We start from the raw sequence: 24,730 nt of genomic DNA, 5'->3' as shown, positions 1-24,730 counted from the left end.
GGGGAGAGAGGAGGATCAGATGCTGGATGGAAAGGGTGGGACAAACCCTGGATGGAAAGGGGGAGAGAGAGAGGAGGCATACACTTGAAGGAAAGGGGTAAAGATGAGGGGGGCAGACACGGATGGAAAGGGGAGAGAGAGAGGAGCAGACGCTGGATGAAATTGGGGGGGGGGAGAGGACCAGACTGGATGAAAATGGGGAGAGAGAGAGATCAGATGCTGGATGGAGGGGAGCCAAAGAGGACAGATGCTGAGTGGAAGGGGGAGAAAGATGAGACAGACGCTGGATGGAAGGGGAGGAGAGAGGGCAGACGCTGCATGGAAAAGTGGAAAAGAGAGATGGGGCAGACGCTGGGTGGAAACGGGGAAGAGAGATGGGGCAGGCGCTGGATGTAAAGGGGGAAGAGAGATGGGGCAGACTCTGGATGGAAAGGGGAAAGAGAGATGGGGCAGACACTGGATGGAAAGGGGGGAGAGGGGGGCAGATGCTGGATGGAAAGGTGGAAGAGAGTGGGGGCAGACATTGGATGGAAGTGGGGAGAGAGGGGGCAGGCGGATGGAAAGGGGGCAGACACGATGGAAAGGGGAGAGGAAGTGGGGGCAGACATTGGATGGGTAGGGAGAGAGGGGGCAGATGCTGGATGGAATTGGGGAGAGAGAAAGGTCAATGCTGGATGGAAATGGATATAGGAAGGGGGCAGACTGGATGGAAAGAGGGAAAGAACAAGAAGGGGTGGATATTGGATGGAGGAGGAGAAGAGGAGAGAGGGCAGATGCTGGATAGGGGAGAAAAGAGGGTGCATGTTAGAAAGAATGAGGAGAGAAAGAGGGCACATGCTAGATGGAAGTGGGGGAGAGGGGGCAAATGCTGAATGGGGGGGGGGGGAGGAAGAAAGAGGTTGAAGTTAGTGAGAGACTGAGAAATAAGAGGAAGTGAAATAGGAGAGCCAGAGTGAGTGAATGAAATGGCGTTGTTTAAGTAGACACAGTAAATAAATAAACAAAGGGAAATTGAAGACTGTATATTAGGAAAGAGTTAAATCTGGACAGAGGCAGAAAAATACATTTACAAATGCTGAAAAGAAAAGGAAACGAAAGGAGAGAAAATGGCAAAGGGGCAGGAAATCTTGGCAACAGTTAAAAAGACGAGGAAAGCAGAAACAAGAGAATGGGATCAACACAATTAGAAAAATTAAACGGCCAGACAACAAAGGTAGAAAAAAATGAATTTTGTTTTTATTTTAGGATAAAATAGTGTAAGTAGCTGTGTTAATAAATATAGAAAATGGATATTAGGTAATATATTTATTGGACTAATTTTAATACATTTTGACTAATGTTTGAAGACATAGAATACCATAACAGCAGTATACTGTCCTGACCTAAGGAAAAAGGTTTTAACCTCTGAAAGCTCATTGAAAAATGTATTTAGTCCAATAAAATAGTGGTATCATATTTTCCATTTTTATTTTATTTATATTTGTTATCTTATAGTGTAGTGATTGGAATATATCACTTTTGAAATTTACGTCTGCTATCTTTATTTTTGCACAGTACAGGGGGACGTGCATCACTTTTTCTCTTTCAAGTTGCATTTTGGCTTCATGGGGGTTCAGTTTAATATTTGTCGACATATTTTTATTTTTACTTTGTGGTTAATTATTTTATACTGCGTGAGGGTCTGTCTGTGTTTTGTGTATGTAGATAAAACAGACATGGTTCTCTGTTTATCTTTAACTGTTCAGGACAGATCTGTACTAATCTGGCTTATTTAGTTTTTCAGTAGGGTTTATTCATGATCTAGTACCCATTGCAGTGTTTGTGGTGCTGTGTTTTCCTAAGAAGTTTTTGTTATGAGACTTATGGAAATTTGCACTGCTATTATGGTATGGTAGACATGCTATTTAAGTCCTGAGTGACATTTGTAGTGTTTTGTATTACTTTACAGTATGCCTGGAATTGGATTTTGGATTTGAATTTAGATCACAGCTCTCTCAGTAATAGCTTGAGGCAAGTTATTTCCAGGTATAGTCCCCTGGAGGGCTTACAATATAAGTTTTGTACCTGATTCAATGGAGGGTAAAGTTACTTGTGTTAAGATTTCAAGGAGCAGCAGTGGCCTCCCTGTTTCTTACTCTGCTACTCTAATACCGTGTTTCCCCGAATATAAGACACTGCCTTATATTACTTTTTGCGCCCAAAAAGGCGCTAGGTCTTATTTTCAGGGGATGTCTTAATATTTCGGGGAAACACGGTTGGCCCGCCCACCTTCCCTCCGTCGCTCCTGCAACTACCGGTAACCCCCCACTCGAGGTCGCCCCCCCACCCGATATGGCGCTCCCACCCGAAGTCGCCGGACCCCACCCCCCTCCGTCGCTCAGAAACTAACCTGAACTTAAGCCTCCTTTCACTTTCCTTCCAGTTCGCAGGAGCAGCAGGGCAGGGCAGGCCTCTCCTTCCTTCCGAGCCCCACCCTCGCCTGACGTTACGTTACGTCAGGCGAGGGCGGGACACGGAAGGAAGGAGTGGCCTGCCCTCCTACTGCTGCTGCTTGCTGCGAACTGGAAGGAAAGTGAAAGGAGGCTTAAGTTCAGGTTAGTTTCGGAGCGACAGAGGGGGTTGGGGTCCGGCGCCATCTCGGGTGGGGGCGCCATCTCGGGTGGGGGGGGCGACCTCGGGTGGGGGGGGTTAGTTTCAGAGCGATGGAGGGGGCCCGGCGATCTCGGGGGGGGGGGGGGGTGACCCTACTTACCAGGAAAAGAAAAACTTTGCTAGGCCTTTCTTTCGGGGGAGGCCTTATATTTTCTAAGGGCACCAAAAACCTCGGTAGGTCTTATTTTATGGGGATGCCCTATTTTCGGGGAAACACGGTAGGTAAAGCTAATACAAGTAACACATATTAGCTGTACCTAATCTTTGGTAACTCAACCACTTACTAAAGAGTAGCTGAGCTGAAGACTGGTAGCCATTTAGCAACCTTCCAAAAACATTAGTAGGCAAATTATTTTATAGTTGCCAGCAACCTCAGGATTTCAGTTATTGTGCTTCTGAACATCACTGTTCACATGGCCAATGGGAAGATGTTAAGATGGGTGAACTAGGACTGACAGCCAAGTATTAAAGTACCTGCATATATTTCCAGACTAACGGCAAATACTTTCCTGTTTAATATTCTCCATTGTTTTTCCATGCATTATTTTGATTTTTTGGTACATAATTCCCTGAAATGTATTACAGTGCATAATACCATCAGTAACAGAGGTACTGGGGAAGGCATGGTAAACAGTGAAGGGGTCCTTCCTTGCTGGGTTCAAAAGTGCCCCTATATTTTAATTTGTTAATTATTTATTTATTTATTTTTTGTTAAACGTGGTACTTGTACAGAGGGAGCAGTGTTTCCTCTAAGCTGCGCTCTACATCCGCTGAGTAAAATTCAGAGTAGCTATAAACATAGTCAACTACTGGTGAACAAGGAGGAAAAGCTTTCAGAGCATGGCTCATGGAATTCTTTTCAGCCTCCCTGCGAGTGTTTATGTATGTCTGTGTGTAATCTGTAAGAAGTGCTCACAATGTAATGTCAGTGTCAGTCTTAGAGGGAACATTGCTCCAACTTCTCTTTCTTCCATCTTCCCCCTTGCAATGAGTTGTACCTTCCTTCCATCCTCCTGGGTGGCAATAATCCAATCAGCACAGCACCAAAAGCATTGAGGCTGGCAGGCGCGGAACCTTGAGCATGAAATAGGAAGTTTGGAAGGGGAGGGAGCAGGCAGGCCTTGAGCATGCAAGGACCCACGCCCTCTGGCCTCTATACTTTTGGTGCTGTGCCAGTCGGAGTATCACCGCCACGGGGAAGGGGAGAGGTAAGGCACTAAATAATGTCACAGGGGGCGGGGAGGTGGAGAGAAAAGAGGAGGAAAGAAGAGCTGGAGACTGGGGGGAGAGAAATGCTGAGCACCATGGTGGGGTTCAAACGGATGCTGGAATCTGTGGGAGGGGGTGAATATGGGATAGTAGGTAAGGGGAGATGCTAGAGCATGGGTGGGGTTGGGGCAGAGCTTACCACCACCCCTCCCCCCAAAACAAAAAGGCATTCTGCTGCCCCTGAATTGAACCATTCAGCAAATTGCTGAAACTTGCATTACATTTCAAGTAGTACAATGGGTATTGCTGATCTAATGATAAGATATATTTGAATCTATTTTTGATTTTGGCATTATGGAGATAATTTTATAAAAAGATGCCTGCATCAAAGTAGCAAAAAAGGAAAATAGTGCCTGTTGTATAATGGTAATAGGCACTTGTGTGCTTTTGTAATTTAGGCTTCCAAAATCAGTCCCAATGGCAAGTGCTGATATACACATTTACAACAGCTCTAAAGTTGATGTCAGTGTGTGTGTGTGTGTGTGTGTGTGTGATTTATACATGTACTCATATGTATGACCCACTCTGGGAAAATATGAATAAAGTCTAGTGACTTGAGTCATGCTTTACCAGAGAGGGTCACACGTCTTATATGCATGTACATTATAGCTCTGCTTCCACCCATACTATGTCCCCAAGAACACTTGCAGCCTGTGGACATACACACACACATATACATGTAAATTTCCACACAATTTTATAAGGCTTTTCCTGTGGGTAAAACCAGTTTTATGTGTGCAGATGCCTTTGTATAATTAATCCCAATGCAGACCTTGAGATTTTACTTTTGATACTGTCATTTTCCTATTTTAAATTTTGCAGGAAATAGTTCATTATGTCAGGAGTATAAGGCAGCAATTCTTAATATATTTCTAGAGTTCTTGCTGATATGGTGTTTAAATCAATTATTAATACCCTGTGATATGACTAGAAAACAAACTGTTACTTGTAAGATAATTATGTTGTAGTGGAGGTGAAACCTAATGGTTGGAGCAGCAGGCTGAGAACCAGGGAAGCCAGGTTCAAATCCCACTGCCACTCCTTATGACTAACTAACAAGATGGCGACCAAACAAGTCGCATCTATGGAGGCTCGCGATCCCGGCTTCAGAGGAGCCCATGCATTGGAAAAAACAGAGTCGCGAGAAGAGCGGCGGTTAGCAGCTGATAGCAACGACAATCGGAGCAAGCCGACTGCCACTCCCAAGCGGCAATGGCGGGCGAGCTTACCGCGGCCTCCTGAAGCAGGGTGAGGCAACAGAACCTCCCCCACACAGACAGAGAGTGACCCGAGCGCCTAGCCTTGCCCCCATTCACCTGCCTCCTTCCCGGCACATCATCAGACGACCGAGCCTGTCCACACCATGCTGTCCGGACGAAAATCTCGGCCACGCACCCGGCCCACCACCTGGACGCCGACGAGGGAGGGCAACGATTGCGGGGAGCCAAACCAGAGCAGCCGCTGTGAAAGGCGGAGGTAGAGTGACAGGAAGCTCCGTGGAGGCGGAAGAACCGCCGAGAGCCCAGCCATCGGCGCCATGTGGCTCACCGATCAGAGCAGCAGCTGCAGTGGAAAGTGGAAACAAAGCGGCAGAGACCTCCGAACGCCATCCTCCTGGAATCCGATTAAGGCAGAGCAATCCCGACACTACTGCCTCCCACCTTTACATGCAGAGGATGATATTTTTGATTTTTGGGGGGAAACGGGAGGACGTGCTGGCCACGACTGGCAGAATCTGCATAGGGATCCTATGCACCCTGCTACCGGCGCATCTTCTGGGAGGACGTTTTCTGTTGCAGGGGGGACTGTGGGAGATGGGAGAGCTGGACTGAGTTCTGAGATTGCTAATGACTCATCCACATCATAACAATGCTTCACAAGGCACAGTGCCCAAATACACGAAGCCCACTGCCCTAGGACAACATTCTGAACAACTGACTGTGAACTATCTACCCAACTCCACTCACTAAAAGTAGTCTCTTAGAGTCCCCTATACTCTACCCAACCAACAGCCCAGCACCAGGACTACAGAGCCTCTGCGCCATTGGACACCACTCCTGACCATCTAACTGTGAGTACTTTACCTCCACCTGCAGGGAAGAGAGGGTGCCGCGATCGACCGCCCACCAGGGGCACGGGAATCAGTGACACAAGCACGTCTCAGTGATGAATTGGTGAGGTAAGCGACTAGGGCAACGGGAATACGCAAGCCGCCCCCCACTGACGACCTAGACTGGATTGTGAGCAAGTCAATCATTCTTAAACACTCAAACCGCTCACCACTACCACTGACTAATAAACCCAAAATGAACACCACCAAACTACTCCTAATAATTTACTCACTATCCCTAATTCACCACACAATAACCACCCCCTTCACGGACACCAACAACATACCCACAATCCACAAGCTCAATAAATTACCCAGATACAACACACCTCACCAGAATAACAACAACCAAGACAATGGAAGAAATACCATACGTGGACAAAAATACTACAAAGGAAAGAAAGGTCACAATAAACCCACACTACAGGAGAATAGACAGCTAATGAAAATCAACACAACCTTGAACCCAGCCGACCCCTACCAAACAATTAAAGTGGGATACGTAAACGCCAGATCAGCAGTTAACAAAACAACAATAATAACAGCCTGGATCACGGCAAATAACCTTGATCTATTACTCATCAGCGAAACCTGGATCCACGACCATAAGGACCCCATAATTCTAGAACTTTGCCCCCCAGGCTACAAAATCACCCATTGGACAAGAAAAGAAAAAAGAGGAGGAGGCTTAGCACTAATCTATAGATCCCACTTCACCATAACAACAACAGCCGAGTCCATAACACCAAATCTTGAAATCTCCTCAGAATCCACCATACCACCCTGCTTGACCACCTTAACGTTGTCTTGTTTTAAAGACCACCAGGTAACTGGCAAGAATGCCAACCACACTTCATGGATTTCATGAGAGAATAGTGGATGCTTGGAATGCCCTCTTGCGGGAGGTGGTGGAAATGAAAACGGTAACAATTCAAGCACGCGTGGGATAAACATAAAGGAATCCTGTTCAGAAGGAATGGATCCTAAGGAGCTTAGCCGAGATTGGGTGTCAGAGCTGGTGGCGGGAGGCGGGGATAGTGCTGGGCAGACTTATATGGTCTGTGCCAGAGCCGGTGATGGGAGGCGGAGCTGGTGGTTGGGAGGTGGGGATAGTGCTGGGCAGACTTACACGGTCTGTGCCCTGAAAAGGACAGGTACAAATCAAGGTAAGGTATACACAAAAAGTAGCACATATGAGTTTATCTTGTTGGGCAGACTGGATGGACCATGCAGGTCTTTTTCTGCCGTCATCTACTATGTATGTTACTATGTATGTATATCCAACTCCAATCTATTCATAATAGGAGACATAAACCTACACCTTGAAGACCCTAACGCAACTAATGCACATGAATGCAAGGAATTCCTCTAACTATGGGACCTCAACTGGCCTACTATGCAAGCTACCCATGTTAAAGGACACACACTCGACCGCATCACATACAAACTGTCCTCAGAATCAAACCTAATACTAACAGATACAAAATGGACAGACATACCATGGTCAGACCACCACAAACTAAACCTAGCCCCACAATGGTGGAAAAAAGGCTCATACCACAAGCAAGAACGCACAACCTACACCACGAGAGGTCAGATCGACCCTGTAATGTTTTGGTAACAGATCTACGAGAACGAGTGGATAACACAAACAGACTCCAAACACTACCTCCTAAACTGGAACAATAAATGCAGGAGCATATTAGACAAAATTGCACCACTACAAACCACAACCTCACAAAGACACAGCTCGATACCATGGTTCAACGAAGAACTGAAAAAATTAAAAACACAAGTTAGGAGACTCGAACGAGCATGGAAAAAAATCAAAGATTAAAGCACACTTAACGCATGGAAACAAACGCAAAGAAAATACAAATATACAATAAGACAAACCAAAAGGTCATACTACAAAACCAAAATAGGACCAGATGACAAAGACACGCATAAACTTTTCCAACTTGTGAACAAACTACTAGACACTACACCGGTTACCACAACCCACACAAAGACACCCCATCTGCAGACAACCTTGCTAAATACTTCAATGAGAAAATTATAAAACTATGACTCACGTTACCACTTAATACCACCGACCATGAAAAATTCATTGACGGTCTGGACCCAATCCCCAATGAATACCCAGCAGACCGAATCTGGACAAACTTCGATCCACTGACCGACGAAACCGTCACCCTGGCATTCAACAGAGTCGCGAAATCCCATTGCAAACTGGACATATATCCCAATAACCTAATAAAATCCGCCCCTCAGCGCTTCATAACAGACCTAACGTCACATATCAACATGTTACAACATGGATTCTTCCCTAAGGACCAAGGAAATATACGACTTACCCCAATACCTAAAGACTCAAAGAAAAAAGCAAATGACATAACCATCTACCGCTCGGTAGCATCCATCCCCCTGACAGTCAAACTAATGGAAAGTATGGTTACCAAGCAACTTACCAACTATTTAAACAAATTCTCAATACTACATGAATCACAATCAGGATTTTGATCCAACCACAGCACCGAAACAGTACTAATTACTCTCCTAACCAAATTCAAACAAACAAGTGCAACTGGCAACAGTGTACTTCTCCTACAATTTGACATGTCCAGCGCGTTCGACATGGTCAGCCACAAAATACTACTGAACATCCTAGAATACTTAAGGATTGGTGGGCACGTACTCAGTTGGATCAATGGCTTCCTAACCGCAAGGACATACCAAGTGATATCAAATTCGAATACATCATCACCATGGAAACCTGAATGCGGAGTACCACAAGGATCACCGCTCTCACCAACCCTTTTTAACCTAATGATGACTCCTCTAGCCAAATCGCTATCCAACCAAGGCCTCAATCCTTACATTTACGCAGATGATGTCACGATCTACATCCCATTCAAACATGATCTAACAGAAATCACAAATGAAATCAAACAAAGCCTCCAAATCATGAACTCATGGGCGGATGCAGTCCAACTAAAGCTCAATGCAGAAAAAACACAATGTCTCATCCTCTCCTCACAATATAACACGCACAAACCCACCACCATAACCACTCCAGACTACACCCTTCCGGTTTCAGACAGCATGAAGATTCTCGGAGTTACAATAGACCGAAATCTCACACTAGAAAGCCATGCGAAAAACACAATTTTTCTTCCCAAGGGAAATATTCCGCAGCCTGGTACAATCAATGGTGTTAAGCTACTTAGATTACTGCAATGCCATCTATGCCGGATGCAAAGAACAAATCATTAAGAAACTCCAAACTGCCCAAAATACAGCAGCCAGACTCATATTTGGAAAAACGAAATATGAAAGCGCCAAACCCCTAAGAGAAAAACTACACTGGCTCCCACTAAAAGAACGAATTGTGTTCAAAATTTGCACCCTGGTCCATAAAATGGTTCACGCTGAAGCCCCAATCTATATATCAGACCTCATAGACCTCCGCACACACATTCTTGAATCTACACTACCCCAGTTGCAAAGGACTTAAATACAAATCAACATATGCATCCAGCTTCTCCTACATAAGCACCAACTATGGAACGCACTACCAAATGTTATAAAAACAATGCACGACCTAGCAATCTTCCGAAAACTACTGAAAACCAACCTGTTCAAAAAAGCATACCACAATGATCCATCCTAAATACTAGAAAACGAAACTCCACCAAAACTAGACAAAACCGAACTCTCTACACTTGACTGCTTCATTTACGTAGCCACTAATGAACGTTATGCATTACTCACTACCACTCTACTCCTCATGCAGGACATGAACTTTCTATATTTGATTGTCTAACTTATTCTATAATCTACTCTATCATTTATGAACTTTAATGCAAAACTACTTTGCAATTTATCTTATCATTTATGAACTCTAATGCAATATCACTTTGTATTTCTCAATCCGGAAACAGCGATCGCCACTCCGGCACAATGTAAGCCACATTGAGCCTGCAAATAGGTGGAAAAATGTGGGATACAAATGCATCAAATAAATAAATATGATCTTGGGCAGTTCATGTTAACCCTTCATGGTTTCAGGTACAGACTTAGGGCTCCTTTTACAAAGAGGCACTATTAATTGCGAAGAATGCTTATGGGAATTTAATGAGCTTCTTCGCTTTCAGTGTGCCACTAATCAGTAGCACTGCTTTGTTAGGGCATGAAAATACCTACTTTACATGAAAGTAACTTGTGTTTATTGCTGCTGTAAGCTAAAATCCAAATCTCCCTAAGTTGTTTTGTTTTCCTTTTAGGTTTTATGCCGCCACCAGTGCCGCCACCACCAGTGCCACCACCAATACCGCCACCCACAATTCCACCACCCTCAATTCCACCGCCTCCTATTTCTACTGCTGTTCCAAACTGTAAGTTGGCTTGGAATTTTTCTTGGCTTGTAGATATAAAAAAGGCCTTTACATACTTATAGAAAAGGAAAGATCTGTTAAACTGCTGTGTTTTGCAATATAGAAATTTTGAGCCTTTGTTAGAAAGAGCATTTCCCCCATTCTGTGCTAACAGGAAAAAAAATTTATTGAACAAAACCATTATCTAATTTGTATGGTACATCTTTGGGGGGGGGGTTGTTTGTGGGTTGGGGTTTTTTTTTGTTTGTTTTTTATATAGTCTCAACACAACTTAAGGAAATGTCCTTTGAAGCAACATGTTTTCCTACTTCCGACTTTCAGCACATGATTTGCTTAAAAGATTAAACTCCAGATATAAGCAATGTTAACAGCTTTTGAAAGTATGGGTATAAATTAGTGTATTACTGTTTAGTCTGTATACTTTGTTTCAGACATTCGTATTAATGTATTTGGCACAATGTGGCATTGTTTGCACTGTACCAATAAACCCCACCATAGTATTTCTTCTACTAATCATACTGCCAGATTGGATGTTCTGATTTAGTTTCTTTCATTCTCTCTGACTTCCTCAAAATTTATAAAGCACTAAGCGGTATTAAAATCAACTGTCCTTTGTTCCTTTCTTTGTTGAAAGTCACTGCTCTATACCACTGCCCTCCATTTATTTCTGTATTGGACGATTCATTCTTTTTCAGTTATTCTATGTACTACAAGTAAACTTCTGATTCAGAAATAATAACCATTAAACAGCAATAACCCCCTGTGAAGAAACAGTGTGTTTTTAAGCCTGTAACATAGTAAATGACAGCAGATAAAAACCTGTACGGTCCATCCAGTCTGCCCAACAAAATAAACTCATTATACATGGTATGTGATACTTTATATACCCGAGTTTAATTTGTCCTTGCCATTTTCAGGGCACAGATCGTAGAAGTCTGCCCAGCACTGTTCTTGTACTTAAAGTTCTGAAGTTAATGTCAAAGTCCCTTAAATTTACACTCCAGCCCATCGATATCCAGTCACGATCAGGGCACAGACCGTAGAAGTCTTCCCAGCACTGGTTTTGCTTCCCGATTACCGATATTGCCACCCAATATCCACTAAAATGTATTGGATATTTTCCTGCCTTAATTGATTCTGAAGTGTATTTCTCTAGTTTGGCCAGCAAGTGGTGCATGTTTATGCTTGACTGTTAAGAGGAATGATTCCTCTTTCTTAGTTAACATGCAAATAATAGGAATTGCCTTGCTGTGATGTAACCAGTTTTTATTTGAAACTTGACTGTTCTGGGCTCTGATTGTCCTGGAGTTTTGACATTACCCAGCAGTGGCTGGCTGTTGCTTCAGTTTCAGCGCAGGAGAAAAGAGAGAGCTCTTTGCTGAAGCCCTGTAAAAAACAGTTATGTTTGATATCTGGTGAACAGCTGTATATGTCCTGATCTTCCCAGGTACTTTCTAGGAAGTATGCAAATGTTTAGTTTTCCAATTGATCCATTTTTCAGTTGTTACTGTTTGCTATTTGCACATTCTTTGTCCACTGTTCCAAGTCCTTAGAATAAACACATTTGTTTGTTCGTTCTACCTGTCTGGACTGATAAAGAATCTTGGTGGTTTGTGTTGGGTCTGTGAGTGCTTTCTGGGAACTTTGGGACCACTGGAAGTGTGGCTCCAGTAACTTAGAAATCAGTGGGGATAACTTGAAAGCAGGAGACGTACCCATTGGCGGTTGTGACCCAGTTGGTGGGAGGAGGGTGCCAGTGCAGGCGGACCTGAGCTGTGCTGGGGATAGACCATCTTAAGTGGCCGTGGGATAACTCCAGGCGGGTGACTAGGCGTTTTGTGACAGACACACCCCCATCATCCAAAAATACATATATATATATAAAATAGGTGGTTATTGGGTAAACAGAAAAACACCACTCACCCTAGTGCTCTTTAACTCTCCTCTAGCTTATCTTTTATCCTACACTCAGTTTTGGTCCTTTTCTGCTCTGACTCCTGACACCTGAAAAATTACTCGACAGTGGTACCTGTGACACAAACACATAGAAGAAAAATGATTTATTTTTTGTACCCTGAAAGAACACCTAATTAAATGGCAAATAAGCACCACCATTTATAATTTATAAACACTTAAGATAGATGCTTTAACTGTAGTCATTTTCTTTGGGGTTGTTTGGCTTAGCAGCTTCCTCCTATTCTTTTTGTTATAGTAAGGCCATTTTTATTGAGTTTCAGAAAACTCAAGTTCCTACTTAACACAAGGTGAACCAGTAACACCTTCCCCCCCCCCCCCCCCCCCAAAAAAAAAATCTGAAAATTCTGAGTCTCACACCTAGTGAGGCAGGCAATTCAGAGTGAACTATCTAGAGCCACCATGTTACTCTATATCCTCAGGGAGTTTAAAAGTGTGCTTCTTAATTCAGATTGCAAAGAGTCCAAGAATGGAGCCCAAAAGCACATGAATCCGTTGATTCCCTGCGGACAAGCAGACTTTTGGATTCTCACAGCTGGGTGACGTCATCCAGTAGAGAGATGGGCGCTGACTAGCAATATTAACACAGAACTTTCTAGCAGAGTCCCACCGCACATTGACTGATGGCGTTCCGCCCGTCACGCGAGCATGGGTCCCTCAGGCTTTGTTTTTCCACGAAGCAAGGAAGTTGCGTTTTCATGTTCTCTTCAAGTACGTACCTTTTGTCTTGTTCCTTTCCATACAGGTTTTCAGACCCTTTCATTTACCCTGTCTTCATTTTGTGAACTGCTTTATGCCTGAGTGCAAGCCATAATGGTATTCAGGAAGCAGGTAAAAGCCTGGCTCTTCTCCCAAGCCTTTAATACATAAGGTAACTAGCTATACGCCCATTCTGCTTCTGGACTAGCTTGCTATACCCACTGTAACTTAGACCAGTCCCTTATATCTTGATTAACTATACAAAGAACTTGCCTTTAGTTTAGCCATTCATTTATTTATCCCAGCTGACTCTATACTGCACTTATTGTCCCCATCTATGTATCTGCGTTTGGCCCCTCATCTATATGGTAAGCAGTATTGTAGAAAAGCATTAGGATCGTAGCAATGTTATTTTAATATTCTAATTGTGTGCTTATTAGATTTTCCATCACTATTATGCTTACATCGTATTATATCTGTTGTTTAAATTTCAGTGCTGTTAAATGTGCATATTTTTGATCCTGTTTCATGGTAGTCCTATTATTAGGCTTCAGTCTTATGCTTTCAAGTTTTCCTCTTTCATTGTGCTGTGTCTATACTTGTTCATTTTACTAGTGTTATGCTGTTAACAAAATTCTAAGTTTGATGTTAAACTGTACCTACTGTACATCACTGGTGAATTTCTTACATAAGTATTGCCATACTGGGACAGACCAAAGGTCCATCAAGCCCAGCATCCTGTTCCCAACAGTGGCCAATCCAGGTCACAAGTACCTGGCAAGATCCCCAAAAAAGTACAATACATTTTATGCTGGTTATCCTAGAAATAAGCAGTGGATTTTCCCCAAGTCCATTTTAATAAAAGTCTATAGACTTTGCCTTTAGGAAGCCATCTAAACCTTTTGTAAATCCCGCTAAGCTAACCACTTTTACTACATTCTCTGGCAACGAATTCCAGATTTTAATTATGTGTTGAATGAAGAAAAATTTTCTCCAATTCGTTTTAAATTTACTACTTTGTAGCTTCATTGTGTGCTCCCTAGTCCAGGTATTTTTGGAAAAAGTAAACAAGCGATATATGTCTACGTGTTCCACTCCACTTATTTTAGAGACCTCTATCATATCTCCCTTCAGCTGTCTCCAAGCTGAAGAGCCCTAGCCGCTTTAGCCTTTCCTCATAGGGAATTCGTCCCATCCCCTTTATCATTTACATCACCCTTTTCTGTACCTTTTCTAATTCCACTATATCTATTTTAAGATGCAGTGACCAGAATTGAACACAATATTTGAGGTGTGGTTGCAACATGGAGCGATACAAAGGCATTATAACGTCCTCATTTTTGTTTTCCATTCCTTTCCTAATAATACCTAACATTCTATTTGTTTTCTTAACCACCGCCGCACACTGAGCAGAGGGTTTCAATGTATCATCAACAACGACACCTAGATCCCTTCCTGGTCAGTGACTTCTAATGTGGAACCTTGCATTACGCAGCTGTAATTCGGGTTCCTTTTTCCCACATGCATCACTTTGCATTTGCTAACATTAAACGTTGTCTGCCATTTAGATGCCCAGTCTCCCAGTCTCATAAGGTCCTCTTGCAATTTAATAACTTTGAAAAACTTTGTGTCGTCTGCAAATTTAATTACCTCACTAGTTACTCCCATCTCTAGATAATTTATAAATATGTTAAAAAGTAGCAGTCCCAAAATAGACCCCTGCGTAACCCCACTATCTACCCTTCTCCATTGCGAGAATACTGACCATTTAACCCTACTCTGTTTTCTTTTAACCAGGTTTTAATCTACAATAGAACACTACCCCCTGTCCCATGACGTTCCAATTTCCTCTGTAGTCTTTCATGAATTACTTTGTCAAATGTCTTTTGAAAATCCAGATACACAATATTGACCGGCTCACCTTTATCCACATATTTGTTTACCCCTTCAAAGAAGTGTAATAGATTGGTGAGGCAAGATTTTTCTTCACTAAATCCATGTTGGCTTTGTCGCATTAATCCATGCTTTTGAATATGCTCCATAATTTTGTTCTTTATAATAGTCTCTACCATTTTGCGCGGCACCGACGTCAGTTTCACTAGTCTATAATTTCCAGATCTCCTCTGGAACCTTTTAAAAAAAAATTAGCAGTACTCTAGGATGAATACCATCCGATCCACGAGATTTGCCACTCTTCAGTTTGTCAAATTGCGCCATTATATCCTTCAGGTTTATTTATTTATTTATTTATTTATTTATTGCATTTATATCCCACATTTTCCCACCTATTTGCAGGCACAGTGTGACTTGAATAGTACCGTGATGGCGAACGCCAATTCCGGTATGATAGATACAAAGTGGTAATTGCGTTAAGTCAAGGTGAATTATATGGTTAGGGAGGAAGAATTAAGTGTCCTTTTCTAGTACAAGTTTAGTTGTGTTGCAGGGTCCAGGTGTTTAGGTTGGATCGTTATGTTATACCTTCTTGAACAAATTGGTCTTCAGTGATTTCCAAAAGATTGTTAGGTCTTGCATTGATTTCAAGATGTTTGGTAGTGCATTCCATAGTTGTGTGCTTATGTGGGGAAGCTGGATGCATATGTTGATTTATATTTGTCCTTTACAGCTTGGGTAGTGGAGATTTAGATATGTGCGTGCTGAACTTTTTGTGTTTGTGGTTGGTAAACCTATTAGGTCTGCCATGTAGATTGGGGCCTCGCCATGAATAATCTTGTGAACCAGAGTGCAGATTTTGAATGCAATTGGTTCTTTGATTGGGAGCCGATTCAGTTTTTCACGTAGCGGTTTGGCGCTAGTGCTTTCGTTTATAGATATTTCATTCAGTTTCCCTGACTCGTCAGCTTTGAATACCATTTCTGACACCGGTATCTTTCCCAAATCTTCCTCGGTGAAGACTGAAGCAAAGAATTAATTTAATCTCTCCTCTATGGCTTTGTCTTCCCTGATTGCCCCTTTACCCCTTGGTCATTTAGCTGTGCAACCATTTCTTTTGCTGGCTTCTTGCTTTTAATATACCTAAAAAAAATTTTTTACTATGTTTTTGCCTTCAACATAATCTTTATTTCAAAGTCCATTTTTGCCTTCCTTATCAGTGCTTTGCATTTGACTTGACATTCCTTATTCTGTTTCTTATTATTTTCAGTGGGTTCCTTCTTCCATTTTCTAAAAGATTTTCTTTTAGCTCTAATAGCTTGCTTTACCTCACTTTTTAACCATGCCGTCATTTTTGAACAGCATCCATGCCTGATGTACATTTTTCACCTTCATAGTTGCTCCCTTAACCTGTTTTTTCACTGTTGTTCTCATTTTATCATAGTCTCCTTTTTGAAAGTTAAATGCTAACGTATTGGATTTCCTGTGTATACTTACTCCAGAGCTTATATCAAATCTAATCATGATAGATGATCACTGCTATCAAGAGGCCCCATCACCATTACCTCCTGCACCAGATCATTTGCTCCACTAAGGACTAGGTCTAGAATTGTTCCTCCTTTTGTTGTCGCCTGAACCAGCTACTCCATAAAGCAGTCCTTGATTCCATTAAGGAATTTCACCTCTGTAGCATGCACTGATGTTACATTTATCCTGTCAATATCAGGGTAATTGAAATCACCCATTATTATCGTGTTCCCCAGTCTGTTAACCTCCCTAATTTCTGATAACATTTTCACATCCATCGGTTCATTCTGGCCGGGTGGACGGTAGTACTCTCCTATCACTATCCGCTTCCCCTTTACACATGGAATTTCAATCCATAGGGATTCCAAGATGTATTTTGTTTCCGGTGGAATTATCAATCTATTTGATTCAAGGCCATCCTTAACATTCAATGCTACCCCTCCACCAATTCAATCCACTTTATTACTACGATATAGTAATTTGTACCCTGGTATGACAGTATCCCACTGGTTAGCCTCCTTCCACCAGGTCTCAGAGATGCCTATTATATCTAATTTTTCATTTAGTGCAATATATTCTAACTCTCCCATTTTATTTCTTAGGTTTCTGGCATTTACATACATTTCAAATTATGTTTGTTGTTCCTATTTGCATCTTGCTCAGTATTTGACAGTGTTAATTTGTAATCTGTTGTCTGATTTTTATTTAAGGACACCTGATCTGCTGTGGTCTCTTGCAACCTCGCTATCAGAATACCCTATCTTCCCTGTTTTGGTGATATCTTTGAAAGATACCTTGTCCTGAACCATGCATTTTTGAACGGCTAGCACTTCAGAAAATGCTACCCTAGAGGTTCTGAATTTGAGCTTTCTACCTAAGAGCCTAAATTTGTCTTCCAGGATCTCTCTTCCACATTTTCCTATGCCATTGGTACCCACATGTACCAAGACAGCTCCTCCTCATCACTATCTAAAATCGCATGAGGTTCGCGTCCTCCGCACCAGTCAGGAAAGTGACCAGGTGATCCTCATATCCACCAGGCATTCAGATATCTACATACCTAATAATCGAATCACCCAACTACAACAGCCATCCTAACCTTTCCCTCCTGGGCAGTAGCTCCTGGAGACATATCCTTGCTGCAAGAGGATGTTGCATTCTCTGGTGTGCTGGCCCTGTCTACAGGATTACGTCTAGCTGCACCAGGGTGATGCTTTCCTTTCAGAAGAAGACCTCTCTCCTCCAAGGCAGCATAGGGTCTGCCAGATTGGAGGTAGGACTTCTCTACAACATCCCTGTAGGCCGCCTCTATGTACCTCTTTGTTTCCCTCAGCTCCTCCAAATCTGCTACTCTAGCCTCAAGAGAACGGACTCTTTCTCTGAAAGCTAGGAGCTCTTTGCATCGAGCACACATATATGACCTCTCACCAATTGGGAGATAATCATACATGTAACACTCAGTGCAAAAAAATGGTTCCATATCATCATGCTGATCAATCCATAGACTGGTGGGTTGTGTCCATCTACCAGCAGGTGGAGATAGAGAGCAATCCTTTTGCCTCCCTATATGTGGTCATGTGCTGCCGGAAACTCCTCAGTATGTTCTCTATCTCAGCAGGTGGTGGTCACACACAGCAGCAGCTCTGGCTAGGCCTCCAAGCCTAATTTTTAGGTTTTGTTGAGTGCCTGGGGTTGAGGGCTCTTCTTGAGCAAGTGCAAACCTGGTGGCGCCAGGTCCCTCCTTTTCTCCCCCCTCCCGCTGGCTCCGTTTAAAAAAAAAAAAAAAAAATTTGAACGTCCTTAAGGGCGTTTATTTCGACGTTATTTAAACGTTTATTGCAGCTACTCACTGGGACACCAGGTCGTTACAGCTCGGAGCGAGAAGCAGGTAATTTTTACCTTTTTATAGCGGGCAGGGGGTTCCCCGATTGATCTCCACGTGGCCTATGGCGTCGGAGGGCGAGGGCGCGAAGAATCGCTCCCCGGACCGCATGTGCGCTTCTAGCGGGGATGCGGGGGTTTTAAAGTCTGATTCGCCCTTGTTGGGTGTCAGTTTGGAGGCCGGTCAGTGTCCCGGGTCTTCCTCCGGCGCGGCGGTTTTTCCCGCCATAAACGCCCATCCCCCGCTGCTCGCCTCCGCCATCTTGGCCGGCCACTCTGCTCGGACGGCTTCTTCTTGGGCCGCCCTAGAGCTGGGAGACGTTCATGCCATGGCCGCCCTTGATTTGGGCGACGGCAAAAAAGCGGCTAAAGTTAAGCGCCGTTCTTCCCCGCGCAGCTCCTTCGCGAGTGTCGCGCCGGACGCCATCTTGGATGCGCAGCATGGTTCTCCCCCGCTCTTGCGAGCGCCGGTTGAGGGTGCGTCTAGGGCTGTGGCCCAGGCTGCTGAATTGCACAGTTTGGGGGGTTTCTCCCCCGAGTTTATTTTGCTGCTGCATCAGGCCTTCCTTATGCAGAACGCTGCCCCTTCTCCCTTGTCCGATAAAGGGGTTGAGGCCCCCGGAAGTAAACGCCCTCGGGTGGAGGCCCAGGCCTTAGAGGACGCTGTTTCCTCTGATGTAGATGAGGGCAGCGTATCTGAGTTCCTCCCAACGGTCCTTTGCGGATTCCTTGGAGGAGACGGATTCCCGCTCGGATGGAGCGGATGACCCTCTGCAGCACGGATCTCTCGCTCAGAGATTTGCCCAACCTGTTAATGCAGTCCATGAGCATTTGGAAGATTTCCTCTCCGGAAGACGTCTCTCCCTCAGCCCCTGTTGGCTCCGCCATTATGCTGGGGACGAAGCGCCCGCCTAGAACCTTCCACGTGCATGATGCCATGCACACCTTAATTGCGGCTCCAATGGGAATGTCCGGAAGCGAGCCTCAAAGTGGCTAGGGCTATGTCCCGCCTCTATCCTTTGCCTGAAAGTGAGCGTGAGGCCTTATTTGGCCTACCGTGGATTCTTTAATCACTGCGGTGACCTAAGAAACGGCGTTGCCGGGTGGAAGGTGGCACGGCCCAAAGGACGCCAAGACAGAAGATTGGAAGCGGCTTTAAGGTCGTCCTTCGAGGCGGGCCTGCCTTAAGTTTGCAGGCCTCAGTTTGCGGCTCCTATGTGGCCGGGCATGCCTGACGATGGCTGCATGCAGCGGGCTTCCCCCTCGGATCCTTCCTTGAGGGCTGACCTGGCCGGCCCTGGAATCGGGCTGGGCTTATTTGGCAGACTTACTGTTATGATGTCTTGAGGCCTCGGCTTAAAGGTATGGCTCAGACAGTTTCCTGCGCGGCGGTGGCTTTGGCTGAAAACATTGGTCTGCGGACCACGCCTCTAAGTCCCGCCTGGCTAAGTTGCCTTTTAAAGGCAGCTGCTCTTTGGGGTCAGAGCTGGACAAAATCGTGACCGATCTTGCCACGTCTAAGGGCAAGAGGTTACCAGAGGTCAGGGCTCGGGCCAGTTGCTCGCCCCGGTATCTCCAGAGGACGGTTTCAAGAATCCGTCGGTACCGCCCCGGGCAAGTCGGGCTCCTCTGCCCCTATTCCTTCAAAGGAACTTCTCTCCCAAGCAGCATTCCTTTCCAGAGACCGCCGTCCCGGAGGTAAGCCCTCCGGTCCTCCCCAGGTCTCGTACCCAATGACGGGGTCCTGGTCCCATGACCCAGTGCAGATTGAGGACGCCTTCCTCGTTTCTGGGCGAGTGGACCAAAGTAACTTCAGGACGCTTGGGTGCTGGATAGTAATCAGAGACGGCTACAAGTTTGGAGTTCTGCCGACCCTTAAGAGAAGGGTTTGTACTCTCTCCCTGTAAGTCTCCGGTCAAAGCTGTGGCAGTGCAGCAGACCTTGGACCACCTGATCCGCCTGGGTGCGGTTCGTTCCGGTGCCAGAAAATCAGACTGGCAAGGGACGTTACTCCATTTACTTTGTGGTACCAAAGAAGGAGGTTCTGTCGGCCTATCCTCGACCTCAAAGGGGTCAATCGGGCCTTGAAAGTGCGGCACTTTCGCATGGAGACTCGCCGCTCTGTTATAGTGGCAGTGAAGGCAGGGGAGTTCTTGGCTTCCTTGGACTCAAGGTAGCGTACCTGCATATTCCATCTGGCCTCCTCATCAACGCTTTCTGCGTTTTTGCAGTCCTGGGCCGACACTTCCAGTTCAGAGCCCTCCCCTTTCGGTGTTGGCTACTGCTCCGCGGACCTTCTCCAAAGTAATGGTGGTCATCGCGCCTTCCTGCGAAAGGAAGGAGTAACAAGTCCATCCTTATCTGGACGACTGGTGATCCGAGCCCCCTCTTATGCAGAGTGCGGCAAAGCTGTGGACCGGGTGGTTGCTCGTTTGAGCTCCCTGGGATGGATCATCAACTGGGGAGAAGAGCCAGCTGCGCCCGACTCAGTCCCTGGAGTATCTGGGAGTTCGATTCGACACCCAAGTGGGCAGAGTGTCCTGCCAGACAATCGGATTGTCAAGCTTCAGGCTCAGGTGGACCAGTTCCTAGTAGCCTCTCCTCTTCGTGCTTGGACTATGTGCAGCTGTTGGGCTCTATGACGGCCACGATGGAAGTAGTGCCTGGGCCAGGGCTCATATGAGACCACTACAACACTCTCTGCTGCAGCGCTGGACTCCGATGTCGGAGGATTATGCTGTGCGCCTTCCCCTTGGACCCAGCAGGTGCGCAAGGCGCTGAGCTGGTGGATGTAGACAGTCAAGTTGTCTGCGGGAATGCCTCTGGTGACCCCGGAGTGGATTGTCGTCACGACGGACGCTCTCTTTGTCGGGCTGGGGAGCCCACTGCTTGGGAAGGACAGCGCAGGGGGCTCTGGTCTCCTGCAGAGGCAAAGTGGTCTATCAACCTCCTGGAACTCAGAGCCATTTCGGGTGGCGCTTTTGGAGTTCATCCCGGTACCTGGCGTTGAAGCCAGTAAGGTCCTGTCGGACAATGCCACGGCTGTGGGCCTATGTCAACCACCGCCAGGGAGGTACCAAGAGCGCCCCTCAGCCAAGGAGGCCATGAATCTATGCCAGTGGGCGGAAGCGAACCTGGAACAGCTGTCAGCGGCCCACATTGCCGGTGTCATGAATGTCAAGGCTGACTTTCTCAGTCACCATACCTTGGAGCCCGGAGAGTAGGCAGCTATCTGCTCAGGCTATCTTGGACATCACGAAGCGCTGGGGCCAGCCGAGCCTAGATCTGATTGCGTCATCGCCAATTGCCAAGTGCCGCGCTTTTTTCAGCAGAGGACGGGACCCTCGATCCTGGGAGTAGATGCTCTTCTCCAACAGTGGCCGACACAAGAGCTTCTCTATGTGTTCCCGCCCTGGCTCATGTTGGGCAGGGTGCTAGACCGGGTGGCAAAGCATCCGGGCCGGATAATCCTGGTGGGTCCGGATTGGCCCAGACGTCCCTGGTATGCGGACTTGATCAGGCTCTCAGTCGACGATCCTCTGCGGCTGCCAGTGGAGCAGGGCCTGTTGCATCAGGGTCCCGTGGTGATGGAGGATCCCTCCCCCTTTGGTCTTACGGCCTGGCTATTGAGCGGCAGCGTCTGAGAAAGAAGGGCTTCTCAGACAAGGTCATCGCCACTATGCTGAGAGCGAGGAAGCGCTCTACTTCTACTGCTTACGCCAGGGTTTGGCGTATCTTTGCAGCGTGGTGTGAAGCAGGCTCACTTTCTCCCTTCACTGCTCCAATTTCTTCAGTGTTGGCGTTCCTGCAAGAAGGTCTGGAGAAAGGCCTGTCGCTCAGTTCCCTTAAAGTCCAGGTAGCGGCTCTGGCTTGCTTCAGGGGCCGCCTGAAGGTATTTCCTGGCTTCGCAGCCAGATGTGGTGCGCTTTCTCAAGGGAGTTTAATCAACCTGCGCCCTCCTCTGCACTCAGTGGTGCCTGCGTGGAATCTCAACCTGGTGCTAAGAGCATTGCAGAAGCGCCTTTTGAACCTTGTCGAGGGCATCTCTGAAAGACCTGACGTTGAAAGCCAGTCTTTTTGGTGGCTATCACTTCATGCCAGAAGAGTTTCCGAGCTCCAGGCACTCTCATGTCGAGAGCCTTTTCTGCAGTTCACTGAGGCAAGATGTGACTATTCGCACAGTGCCTTCCTTTCCTGCCCAAGATTGTTCTCGCTTCCATGTGAATCAGCAGCTCTGTCTCCCTTCCTTTCGTAGGAGGACTACCCAGCGGATACTCTGCTCTCAAATATCTGGATGTGAGACGTGTCATCATCAGATACTTGGAAGTGACCAATGATTTCCGGAAATCGGATCATCTGTTTGTCCTGTTTGCAGGTCCTCGTAAGGGTCTGCAGGCTGCTAAGTCTACAGTGGCAAGATGGGTCAAGGAAGCCATTGCAGCGGCTTATGTGGCCGCGGGGAAGGTGCCGCCTATCCAGCTGAAGGCTCACTCCACTAGAGCTCAGGCGGCCTCGATGGCAGAGGCCGGGTCCGTCTCCTTGGAAGAGATTTGCAAGGCGGCAACTTGGGCTTCGGCCCATACCTTCTCCAGGCATTACCGCTTGACTGTGGCTGCTCGGGCAGAGGCCCGGTTTGGAGCTTCAGTGTTGCGGTCAGGGATTTCAATGTCCCGCCCTGGGTGAGGGTCCAAGAAAGCACGAAGGCAGACGGTCTGCAAACTCCAAGATGGAAAACAAAAAAAGCAGATCGTGTAGAAATGAAATGCAATTTATTTAAACAATACAACAATATTTATATGAGTACTCATATAAATATTGTTGTATTGTTTAAATAAATTGCATTTCATTTCTACACGATCTGCTTTTTTGTTTTCCGCCCTGGGTGAGTACTGCTTCGGTACATCCCACCAGTCTATGGATTGATCAGCATGATGATATGGAAGGTAAAATTATGTATCATACCTGATAATTTTCTTTCCATTAATCATAGCTGATCAATCCATAGTCCCTCCCAGATATCTGTATTGGTTATATTCTGTTTGCATTTCAGGTTCAAGTTTAGTCTTCAGTTCCTGTTCAGGAGGACTTCGTGTTCAAGTTTTTCAATGGATTCTTCAAGAGTTGAGACGAATTTGTGTTACAGTGAGCTGCTGCATTCCTCTCCCCTCCGTTTTACGGGGCTGGATTGAGACTTAAATTCTGCCGGAGCTCCCTCCCGCTTCGTGCGGCAGTAGGGCAGCTTTGTACCCCTCCCGCTTCGGCGGTGTTAGGGTCAGTCAGCTCCTCCCGCGGTTGCGGTTGCAGGATAAGCCAGATCCCCCGCATCGGCGGGTGGGGTGTCCCTCCCCGCTCCGCGGAGGATGAGCTGGACGGATTCCCCTCCCCCACTTGTGTGGGGATGAGCTGGGTTAATTCCCCTCCCCCGTTTCGGCGGTGGTGAGCTGGGCAGAGTGTCCCTTTGTGGGTGTAATTCTCTAAGTGCTGAGTCCTGCGGATGGAGCTTGGATATCGACATACTGAGGAGTTTCCGGCAGCACATGACCACATAAAGGGAGGCAAAAGGATTGCTCTCTATCTCCACCTGCTGGTAGATGGACACAACCCACCAGTCTATGGATTGATCAGCTATGATTAATGGAAAGAAAATTATCAGGTATGATACATAATTTTACCATAGCACCCTTCTTGCTGCTGGACTACTGTCTGCTTCTTAGTATTATAGAATTGTTTAATTAAACTTAAGGTGCTAGGGATATCAGAAGAATATAAAGAACTTTTAAGATATGTGTAATTTGTAATTTTATTTAGTGTTTGCTTCTCAGAAACTAGTTAAAAGTGATTAAAACTCTAATGAAAACTCCCCTTTTATTGTCCTAATTAGAATAATCCTATATAATAATTTGCACCTCCAACGTTCCATGTCTGGCTGCCTAGGTTCGTAACATCTCCTGACGTTAGCCAGCCTCCAGCGTTCCATTCCCCCTCACTGTCCCGCCCTCATGTCAAGACATAATGATCTGCTTCTGCCTAATTCCAGAGGTCTCTATTCCATCCTCATCCTTCTTGACCTATCAGCTTCTTTTGACACTGTTGATCACACCTTACTCCTCGATACGCTGTCCTCGCTTGGATTGCAGGGCCCTGTTCTTTCCTGGTTCTTTTCCTACCTCTCACTCTGTACCTTCAGTGTTCACTCTGGTGGATCCTCTTCAACTTCCCTCCCGCTTTCAGTAGGTGTGCCTCAAGGTTCTGTCCTTGGACCACTCCTTTTCTCCATCTATACCTCCTCCCTTGGTGCCCTGATCTCATCCCATGGTTTTCATTACCA

At 45.7% G+C, this 24,730-nt stretch overlaps 1 protein-coding gene across 1 annotated transcript in view; it reads left to right on the top strand.

Annotated features, from left to right (window-relative positions):
• Positions 1-24,730, top strand: part of SCAF8 (SR-related CTD associated factor 8) — a 1,046,706-nt gene that overhangs the window by 688,790 nt on the left and 333,186 nt on the right. The window contains 1 exon segment of the mRNA XM_030198392.1: positions 10,318-10,428. Within this exon segment, the coding sequence (XP_030054252.1) occupies positions 10,318-10,428 (111 nt within the window).

This window comes from Microcaecilia unicolor, chromosome 3 (genome assembly GCF_901765095.1).
Source record: "Microcaecilia unicolor chromosome 3, aMicUni1.1, whole genome shotgun sequence".
NCBI lineage: Eukaryota > Metazoa > Chordata > Amphibia > Gymnophiona > Siphonopidae > Microcaecilia > Microcaecilia unicolor.
The sequence above is the reverse complement of the archived record's forward strand: the minus strand, read 5'-3'. Positions and strand labels throughout refer to the sequence as shown.